Source organism: Leishmania infantum, chromosome 28, assembly GCF_000002875.2.
Source record: "Leishmania infantum JPCM5 genome chromosome 28".
Classification (NCBI taxonomy): domain Eukaryota; phylum Euglenozoa; class Kinetoplastea; order Trypanosomatida; family Trypanosomatidae; genus Leishmania; species Leishmania infantum.
This window is the reverse complement of record NC_009412.2, coordinates 1,049,907-1,059,639: the sequence shown is the minus strand read 5'-3', so window position 1 is coordinate 1,059,639 and position 9,733 is coordinate 1,049,907. Positions and strand designations below refer to the sequence as shown.

The window sequence follows — 9,733 nt, the reverse complement described above, 5'->3', positions numbered from 1 at the left end:
TCCGCGCGTACGCTCTGTCCGCCACGAGCGACGATGCTGCCGAGCGCTTCCCAACGGCGGCGCAGCTCGCGGAGGCGAAGCAGCTGCGGGAGAAGCGCTACGGGGCAGATATCACCCCTCCGCAAGTGTTCCCGCCAGACCAGATCATGCGCCGTCGCGAGTGTCTTTGGGACCAGATTATGTTCGCCTTGGGCGGGGAGTACGCAGCACTGGTGGGGTGCTCCAACCCGTTCTCCGACAGCCCACGGTGGTCGTCGCTGCAAATTTTGGCACCGCATATGTCACCGCTCCCCCTCTCCACTGAGGCGGCCGAAACGGCCGCAGCGGCAGAAGCGGCAGAAGCGGGCGTCGTTGCCGCTGCCGATGAGGCAATGTCCAGCGAAGTTGTCCTCGACGAGGACGCAGACGAGGGCGATGACCACGACGGCGAGGATGAGCTTGACGAAACCGTCTTCTTGCCCGGCAGTCCGAATATTCTGGAGCGCAAAACGGCTGATGCAGAACCTCAGCGAGAGGGCGACATGGATGAGGCACCCTCAGCACCGCTGCCGGCCAAGAAGAGTAACGGCAAACGCAAGGACGGCGACGACGGCGCCTCGTAAGCGCACGTCTTCCTGCCTGTGTGGATGTGTTTCATGTGTGCGTGTGCGTAAGTATTCCCGAGGGACGATGATATCTTTCACTTATTCTGCACACCCCAACACCCAGTGAGACAGAGTGAAACCAGACACGATACGCGTGCGGCGTGCACACGGACACACTGGGCGCTCGCCTCCTTGCGACTGAGACGCCTCGCTGATGTCTCACGACTCGGGAGACGGACTGGGGAGGACGACGCGGCCTGCAGCTGTGCTACATTGCGCACGTGTATGCATGAGCGTTTGTGCATGCGCCTTCTTTGCCGCACGCCATCACCGTCCGTCTGTCCGTCTGAGCATCACCGCTGCGTCGGTTTACACGGGCGGCACCCCTCATGCGCGAGCAAGCGAAACGCGCACACATTCACTCATGTGCTCACAAGGATACACGTCTCTGCCACCCTTCCCGTAGGTGACGCCCGCCAAGGCCGTCACCTATATCGTGGGAGACGAAGATCACTGTTGTGCTCCCTGTGCCCCTTCGTCCGACCCCCTCCCTCCCACCCTCATGTATTTGGGTGCATCTCGCAGTTCTGCTGTCGCCGACTGGAGCCAGCAGGCACATACACGCACGCGCGCACGCACATGCACACACGGACCAGCACACTTATACGAATGAACACTACAAAGGAGAAGGTTACAATCAACTTCAACACATCACGCTTCGGTGTGAAGGTGGCCGACGGCAGCTTCGACCCCGACACAACGATCGGCGAGGTCCACGCAAGGCTGCGCAAGAAGCTTGTCAAGGCGAAGGCAATGACGGTACCGGTGGCCAGTGGAGGATTGGAGGGGGCGGCAGCGATCGGCAACTGCACCGCCACAAGTGGCTCCGGCGCCACCTTCATTTTCGTGCGCAACGGCACCGAAGCCTTCATACCCGCACCGGAGCAAACCTTGCAGACTCTGCTGGACATGTATGCGGCCGCCCCGGAGGCACGCAGGCTCTACGTCACCATAGACCCCGAAGTTTTCAGCGGGTAATCACAGCGCGTCAGCAGGGGGCACGCGACACGCCTTTTGCCCTCCGCCCTGATGTGGTGAGCACCTGTCATGGCGTAGTGTGGGTGCGCCTCAGATTTGTCTGCTGCCGGCTGCTCTCGTCTCCCATGCTGCTGCTTCGAGCATCGTCGGCGTTTCTGCTGCCGCCGAGCAGAAGCGTCATCCTACCTCTGTGTGTGTGACAGGGGTGCGCGCCCGGCCACTGTGTACGTCGCCCCTCCTCTCCCATCCCCACGGTTTCACTTGCTCGACTGAGCGGCTTGCGTGGTATCACGGTAAAGGCTCAGAGGTGCCACATGAACCCCTCTCCCGGAGCAACAGCCGTCAACGCAGCATCTCTATTTGGACTTGTGCAAGGGAAGCGCCCGTTGTATTCCTGCGAGGTGTCTCCCTGTAGAGCGTGTATGTGCCGGCGTCAGTGGCAGTCGCCGTGCGCCTTCTCCATTGATGTGTCGCTCGTCATGTGCACCCTTCCCTGCCTGTGGCTGTTGAGCGAAAGATGCACGCGCGCACTTCATCTCGCTTTCTTCTGCTCCGCTCTGCCTCCTCTCGCCGTCGCCCAACCAGAAGCGCAGTGCGTGCTTGCTTGCGCAGGTTCCCATTTTGTGTCAGTGTGCGTGTGCGTGTGCGTGTGCGTGGGCATTGCTCACCCTCCCCGCCTGACTTGAACAGCTTAGCCAACGCATGCGTGTTGTGTTCCGCCGATTGCTGCCGGAGTCGACAGCGGTCGTGGCGGCACCGTCGTCTCTGCTGTCGATGCGAGGGGCCCCGTCGTTTGTTCACCCGCCTGCAGAGGAAGCCATCGGAAAAGACGTTAGGGCCACACCAGCGAACTGGGTGACGGCGTACGTGCTGCCGGAGGTGATCACGGAGCAGGAGGAGAAGACGCTTCTAGACTTCTCGGAGCCCTGGTTTGAGCGGTTGAGCTACAGCGATGGCCACATGGACGGCCTCATCCACCACTACAAGGAGTTCTACCGCTCATACGCTGCCATCACGCAAGCAGCAGAGACAGGCAGCGATGCTGGCCTGAACATGCCACACGCGAACCTCGAGGTCGATCTCCCGCTCGTCTCCGGAGCCCTTGCCCGGGCGCACGACCTTGCACAGGCGTATCTGCCGCGTATCCCCATCGACGACCGCGTGCACTTCTTGCGGCTGGCGGGGAGCGGCTTCATTCGGGCCCATGTAGACGAAAGCCGCAACTCAACTGGCATTGTCGCTGGCTTGTGTCTGAACGCTGGCCGCGTCATGACGCTCACGCACCCGGAGTATCCCGGCGAGCGCGTCGAGCTGATGCTGGCGCCGCGCTGCTTGTACATTTTGATCGGACGAGCTCGATACGACTGGGCGCACAGTGTCGACTGGATCGGCGACGATGATGAGCACATCCGCCGTATCCAGAAGAGCCTCGTTGTCGAGGGCACGCCAATACGCTTCGATGGCGCAGAAACGCCGTATCGCCGGTTTGACCGCACCGCGATTATCTTCCGAGGTGTGTCCCCCATGACTCTGCTTGCCAGGCGCATGCGACAGAGGGGTTGAGAGGAGAAGGCAATCGTACGAGGCTGCGGCGCAGGTCCTCGTGATCCCGTTGACGTCTCCTCTCTGTGTGCGTGGAACGTTGTCTTTGCCCTCCGACCAGCGTCTTGACAGTATTTTGAATATCACACTGGAAGAAAAAATTGAGTGAATGCGCGCGTGCATGTGTGGGTCCCTGCACGCCGGCCAGGATGCCCTTCGCTGTGCGCGTACACCACGGCAACGCCCCTCTGCGCGAAAGCGCCACTGCTCACAGGAGAGCTGCCCAGGGCGCATACGCCTCACTTCCTCCCGCTTGTGTATGGGTATGCGTCATACTTCCCCCGTCACCGCTTCTCACCACTCTGTCTCTCATCCTCTCTCGTGTGTGTCAGAATATCGAGCGCACAACTGTCATTCGTTCTTGTTGTCGTGTGTGTGTGTGTGTGTGTGCGCGCGCGTGTTGCTTGAGCTCTCATCGACCGCGCACGGTCGCTCGCACACAGCAGAACAGAGCAATCCTGGGGGGTCATCATCGTCGTTGGACAAGAGCCTGCGTGTGTGTGTGTGTGTGTGTGCTTGTCGTCGAACCTTTGAGCAACTCCTTCCTTAGATCGCGCTTGCTTTGTGGGCTGTGTCCGCCCATCTCCCTTCTCCATTGAACACCGGCATGAGTGCAATGGTGTTGTCGATCGGCATCCCGCCACAGGAGCGTGTGCGGCTCTGCGCGGTGGCAGCGGCGGATGTCTGCCAGCGAGCCGCCGCCCATGTGAAAGCGGCGGCGCAATGCGAAGCGCACGACGCCGCCGCCGCGCCGTACATCCGCGCCGTGTATGTGCACCGTGCTGATTCCGTCGCACCGGAGCGCGTTGACGTTGCGTCCGGAAGCGAATGCGGCTCCTACCTGCGAGAGACGCTGCGGGCCACCGTTGCTGGCATCGGGGCGCCGTCCGTCGCCTGCTGGCTTACCGTGATGCTGGAGGATACCTGCATCCTGCAGCACGCCGTGTTTGCCATCTCCCCCAACTCGAAGGGGCCGCTGAAGATGATGTCGCCAGTGCTGGCACAGTCCGATGGCGCGGCGCTCTCGGGTGGTGCACGGCGCTGGTCTCTATTGCCGGCGCATGCGCCGGGGCGTTCTACGTCTGATGGAAACGTCTACACGCCGCGCAACGAGCAGCCCGCTGCCAGGGTACTTACTCCGCCCCTAGCGGCGGAGGCAGGCCCGCCACTGTCCGCCACGCGCAGGCGCTCCCTCGGCACCGTACCCTGCTCACACTCGGCCCGCACCTCATCGAAGGCCATGGCCACGGCCGTTCAGCAACCGCAGTCCTATGCCCAGCTGGCGCCTCCCCCGGAGACGCAGCAGCGCCAGCAGCAGCCGGCCCGCAGCGTGTATGAGCAGATCGAAAAGTATCAGACAGACACAGCGCGCGAGCGAGCTAGCAGCAGCCGCCGCTCTTCGCGCGCCGCGCCGCCACCGGATGAGGACGCCGCGACACCGCACCTTTCTCAGAACAGCGATGCGGCGGCACCTCGCCTTGGCGGCCCGGGCCGCAAAGCGTCCACCTCCTCACACCCCTCCTCGTCCGTCCGCTCGCGTCCGCAGAGCGCCGCAGATCACAGCGCCGGCGTCTACTCAGCAAGTAACACGAGCGACGCCGTGGCGCTCGCCCGACGCGACTCTCAGCAGCCGCCCTCCCGCGCACAGCCACAGCCCGGGTCTCATCCACCGCCGTCGGGGGTGTCTGCTGAGCGACCGGGGTGCCGGCCAAGCGCCGTCTCTTCCACCTCCGTCGCGGAGAACTTTGGCCGTCCCCCGGCGCCGCCGTCAAACGCGGATGATCCCACGTGTGGTGGCCCGCGCACGGATTTGATTGTGCCGAGTGATAGGCAGCAGTGGGGTGATTGGGCCTTCCGCACATGCTACTCCCCACGCCGCGAGGAGCTTTGGGAGATCGCCGATGCCGTGATGACGCACAACTACTGCGACCAGATGATCGAGAGCGTTGGCGAGCCGCCGTGCGACGGGAGGGTGAGCTCGCGCAGAAACAAGTTCTGATGCAGCAGCCTTGCGCTGCCGTCTTCCTCCGCACCTCCGCTTGCATCGCCTGGATGTTTCTTTTCACCCCCCCCACCTTCAGCCCCTTCCCAGATACTGACGGGTGTCGTCGTCGCTACGTCGAGCCGGGGTGTTCGTTTTTTTCTGTTCCCTCCACTCCGAAACTGCGCGTCGTCCTTTTCGTCTATTGCTTCGTTTTTACCAAGCGGAGGAAGTCTGTGCGCTGCGCCTCCCACATATTGATCCCCACTGCACCTCTACAACCGCCTGCGAATCCCCCGCTTGCCTCCCAGCACCCTCGTTGCGCACGCCCGCCCCAACCGAAGCGCGAACGCCCCGCCGGGGCGCCGCGCCCGGCCGTAAGAACAACCCCGCACACCCCGGCGCGCCGCGCCCGGGAGCCCCCCGCCACCACCCCGCACCCCCCGCCCCTTCCCTTTCGCCCCACCCCTAAACGGGGCCGCCAGCCCCGGGGACACCGACCGAGAGGCGCGCTTGTCTCGCCTGGCGCGGCGGGCAGGGGGGACGTGACCGGTCGGGTGAGGAAGGGGATGGGGCGTTCGGGGTAGGAGGGGTTCTGAGGTAAGAGGGTCGTCGGGGCTTTGCCGGGCGGGGGGGGGGGCGACCCCACACACGCGAAGGCGCGCGGGCGGTGGGCGCGCGCCCCACCGTTTCGGGCCTCTTTTAAACAAGCAACGGGAAGGAGGGGGGTCACACACACACGGGAAAGCAGGATGGCCATGAAAGGGGTGATATCAATACGCGGACGGTCCTCTCGTGCGGGGCTGGTGCGGATTCGTAAAGGAGCGACTCTTCGCCGGCCGCATCGGGATGTACTTGGAGTGGAAGAGGCTCTGCTGCCGCCGCCGCGCCACCTGCACCGAGGACAGGTTTGCCCGCCGCAAGCCAGTCAGTTCGAACGGCCGGTCAGACGCATTCAGCTTGCGCACCATACTGAAAATGACAAAGAGGAAGAGCACTGAGACGTTGGGGGACACCATCGTCCACGTCTTGCCAATCGACGCCAGCAAAATCTGCACTGGCTGCACGCGCGTCTTGCAGACCCCCTCGGAGTCCACATAATAGCCGGACGCGCATGCAGCGCAGTTTTCACCGGCGTAGTAGCCATGTGTGCGGTTCGCAAAACAATTGCACACGCCGCCGGTCGCGGAGCTGCTCGAGGGATCGATGTTTTGCATGGCGCAGCATCCATGGCCGCTGCACTCAGTCCGCGGGTCACACAGCGCCTCCGTGTACGTGCGGTGGCACGTGTCTGGGCCTGTCGTGTTAATGGTGAATAGCCGTCCAGTGCAAGTCAGGCAGGTGTACAGGAGTGTGCCGCTTTCGCTGACGGTGCAGCTGCCTGCCTGCTGGCTGTCGCAGAGGAACGGTGGCATGACAGTGCAGTTTGTGGGGCACACGCCAGTGCTGGGCAGGCATTGTTCACCATCCGGGTACGGTGAGAAGAAGCCAATCCACCGGCACGTGTACTTCGCCGGCGCTGAGGACGACGAGGACGAGAATACCGCCATTGACGACGACAACTGGGTCGACAACGCTCGCGAGGAGTCCCATTCAAGGAGCGCTGGCGACGACTGCTGCTCGCTTTCTTCAGGCAAATCTTGGTGACGGCTGATTATCAGCGGCGCAGCGCCGTTGCACACACACGCGAAGAAGCTTTCGCTCCATGCACCAGCTGTGACGATTCCGCCAGCCCCGCCAAAGAGCTTGTTGCACCACTCCGGTGCAGCCTCCGCCGTGGCGGGGCACGGCGCCGATCCGGATAGCCCCGCCGCCGGAGCACCGCCGTGCACCACAAGCAGCACTACCACCGACGCGAGAAGAGTATGGAAGAGGGGGCGGTGACGGCGCGCCATTCGCCCTCGTGTGGGATGGGCAGAGGAAGAGAGAGACCGCGTGTATGCGTGGGTGTGGGCAGTGTACAGTAGAACTGCTGCTCGCGCTTCGATGTGCGATGCTGTTGCGTGCCACACTAACCTTCCACAAGCAACACAAAGAAGGGAAAGGGAAGGAGAAAGGCCAGGCGGTGCCTGCAAGCGTGTGTTGAGACATTGGTGGTGAGGTAGGCTCTTCCGCTGATGCGGTGGACATTGTGCAGCAGAAAACCTGGCGGTCGACCCCGGCGGCGCTGCCTCTCCAGACGCCGGCGTACACCGTGAAGGGGTAAAGCGGAGAGGCAACGTCGAGTGTCCACGACACCCGGTCGTGGTTGGCGGTCGCTGGAGAAGGCACGCAGGCTCCCCCAGCGCTGTCCATTCTTTTTGTATTCATGACTGCTTTATTGGACAGTATATGACACGACAACGGCGCTTCCCCACCCTTCCCCGCCCCCTCGTCTATGTTCGAGAGCGATGGGGGCACACATCCTGGCCGCCCCCACCCACCCAACCCCTGCAGAAGCTCTGTGCCCAGACGCACACACGCACACGCACGCGGTTGTCTAGGCGAGCACGACGCCACGACTGCCCACCACTGCACACAAGCGAATCAGAGTGGTGAGAAGTACCAGCGCACCCATCTGGTGAGACACGGCGACGGGGACGTACACCGTCGACATCACCGTCCACATGCCAAGACTGACCTGGAACAGCAGAGCCGTGTTCACAAGCATGAGGTTGCGGAAGACAGGCGGCGGAATGAAGCCGCGCCGCCGCGACGCAGCCACGTTCAGTCCCGTGATCGTCAGAAAGGTCACGCCGGCCATGACGCGGTGGGTCGTCTGCACCATCGAGTGGTTCTCAAAGAAGTTGCGCCACGTCGGCTCAAGGGCAAAGAGATGGTCAGCCGGCGGGAAGACGCCGCCAGCCATCCAGGGAAAATCGTCGTTGTACAGGAGCCCCGCATCGAGTCCAGCCACAAAGGCGCCTGAGATGGCCGTCACAAACATCATGGCAAAGGACATCCGCAGCCACAGCTGCACCTTGGCCATGCGAGGGAAGGGTGCCATGGCCGGTAGCTTCAGCCCGTAGCCCATGCGCAGCATGAAGGAATAGATGGTGAAGGCGAGAATGAGGTGGGCGGCGAGGCGGTAGGCGGACACGGTCGCCTTCCTGCGCTCCTCGAGCAGCTTGTTGTCCAGCCCGCTTGTGACCATGTACCACCCCATGAGCCCCTGGGCAGCACCCAGGCCCATGATGCCGACGAGGCCAGCCAGGAACTTGCCGTTGCCCTTGAAGTAGCCGCGGCCGGCGTAGTAGAGCAGCGGGCCGCCAAAGACGAGGCCGAGGCTGCGCGCGAGCACGCGGTGTGCCCACTCCCAGAAGAAAATGAACTGAAACTCCTTCAGCGTCATGTTCGGCTTCTGCTTGAACTCGGGAAACTCTTGGTAGTGGCGGAACTCCTTGTCCCACTCCTCGTCCGTCAGCGGCGGGCGCACGCCGCTAATCGGCTTCCACTCCACCAAGGACAGCCCACTCTCCGTCAGGCGCGTCACCCCGCCCAACCAGACAACGGCACCCACGCATGCGGCGCTGATGTACAGCCAGTGGGCAACGGACCGGTTATGCGGTGGTGCTACCCAGGGCTTGGCGGCAGCGACCGTCTCGTCCGCAGCGGAGAGATGGAACTTGGTTGCAGCGAAGCGCGAGGGGCACCGCTGTGCCCAGTACATGCCGAACCGCAATGGCAACCGACGAGCCGAGGTGAATGCCGCGGCGCTGACGGCGTAGCGGGCAGTGAAGCGTCGCATGTTGGCAGACCCTCCCTATAGCGAAATTCGAAGCACCGGAAAGATTAGAGGGGCGTCGGTGGTACTGTTGGTGCTGCGGCAGTGCGCGCGTGCATGTGTACGTGTGAGGAGTGGCTAAGGCGTGCGAAAGGGAGAACAGAAAGAGAGGCGAGGAGGTCGAGTGTGCGTGAATAGAAACGTGCGCTCGTCCTGGTGCCCGAGAAGGGCGGAGGAAAGACGGCGGGTCTCCGTAGGTCTGTGAGGAGGAGAGGAGGGAAAGAAACGTCCCTGTGAAGTGGGATCACGGGTGTCACTGCTTTATCCGTGGGTGTGCGTGCCCGAGCATCTATGTGGTCCGGCGTCACACGCGCATGGGGGAGCGAGGGGGGCGGTATGTGTGCGACGGCGAGTACAGGGCGAGAACAGAGAGAAAGCGGGGCTTCAGAGAAGTGTACGGATACAGCCCTGCAGCGCCCGTCCACAGGCGCTGCAATACACAGCGCCAAAAATTGGGCAAGAGAGAAGTGGAGCGCGCGTGCACTCGAGCGCGCACGCATACTCAGGCGTAGGCATGGCGGAGACGGCCTCATCAGTGAAGCACGCGCCTTCTCTTTCCCTTTGCAAGCGTGTACCGCCCCAGTTGGAGACCCGAGCGAACCCGACGCTGGCAAGTACGCACTACGAGGTCGTCGTATGCGCACCTTCACAGGACGCGCCGCCGCGGCTGCTGCGGCGGCGGTGGAACGAACGGAGGGGGGAAGGATGGGGAATGTGGATCAGTAACAGGGAAGGAGAGAGAGCCGGACGCACGCAAGGCAAAGA

General features: G+C 63.0%; 6 protein-coding genes across 6 annotated transcripts in view; 4 read left to right on the top strand and 2 right to left on the bottom strand.

Moving 5' to 3' along the window:
• The window catches only part of LINJ_28_2930 (conserved hypothetical protein), a gene marked incomplete at both ends in the record, with an annotated part of 1,821 nt that extends 1,219 nt beyond the window's left edge, over nucleotides 1-602 (top strand). The window contains one exon of the mRNA XM_001470281.1: nucleotides 1-602. This exon is cut by the window's left edge and continues 1,219 nt beyond it. Within this exon, the coding sequence (XP_001470318.1) occupies nucleotides 1-602 (602 nt within the window).
• Nucleotides 603-1,253: 651 nt separating this feature from the next.
• On the top strand, nucleotides 1,254-1,622 carry LINJ_28_2920 (conserved hypothetical protein; the record flags this gene model as incomplete). Its single annotated transcript, XM_001470280.1, has 1 exon — nucleotides 1,254-1,622. One exon carries the CDS (start codon nucleotides 1,254-1,256, stop codon nucleotides 1,620-1,622), a length of 369 nt encoding a protein of 122 aa, XP_001470317.1.
• Nucleotides 1,623-2,324: 702 nt separating this feature from the next.
• Nucleotides 2,325-3,185, top strand: LINJ_28_2910 (conserved hypothetical protein; the record flags this gene model as incomplete). The annotated part of the gene is made up of 1 exon (XM_001470279.1): nucleotides 2,325-3,185. The coding sequence occupies one exon, from the start codon at nucleotides 2,325-2,327 to the stop codon at nucleotides 3,183-3,185; it is 861 nt and encodes a 286-aa protein (XP_001470316.1).
• Nucleotides 3,186-3,831: 646 nt separating this feature from the next.
• LINJ_28_2900 (hypothetical protein, unknown function) lies at nucleotides 3,832-5,223 on the top strand (the record flags this gene model as incomplete). The annotated part of the gene is made up of 1 exon (XM_001470278.1): nucleotides 3,832-5,223. The coding sequence occupies one exon, from the start codon at nucleotides 3,832-3,834 to the stop codon at nucleotides 5,221-5,223; it is 1,392 nt and encodes a 463-aa protein (XP_001470315.1).
• A 755-nt stretch (nucleotides 5,224-5,978) lies between these two features.
• On the bottom strand, nucleotides 5,979-7,100 carry LINJ_28_2890 (conserved hypothetical protein; the record flags this gene model as incomplete). Its single annotated transcript, XM_001470277.1, has 1 exon — nucleotides 5,979-7,100. The coding sequence occupies one exon, from the start codon at nucleotides 7,098-7,100 to the stop codon at nucleotides 5,979-5,981; it is 1,122 nt and encodes a 373-aa protein (XP_001470314.1).
• A 584-nt stretch (nucleotides 7,101-7,684) lies between these two features.
• LINJ_28_2880 (cytochrome oxidase assembly protein-like protein) lies at nucleotides 7,685-8,932 on the bottom strand (the record flags this gene model as incomplete). Its single annotated transcript, XM_001470276.1, has 1 exon — nucleotides 7,685-8,932. One exon carries the CDS (start codon nucleotides 8,930-8,932, stop codon nucleotides 7,685-7,687), a length of 1,248 nt encoding a protein of 415 aa, XP_001470313.1.
• Nucleotides 8,933-9,733: the final 801 nt, after the last annotated feature.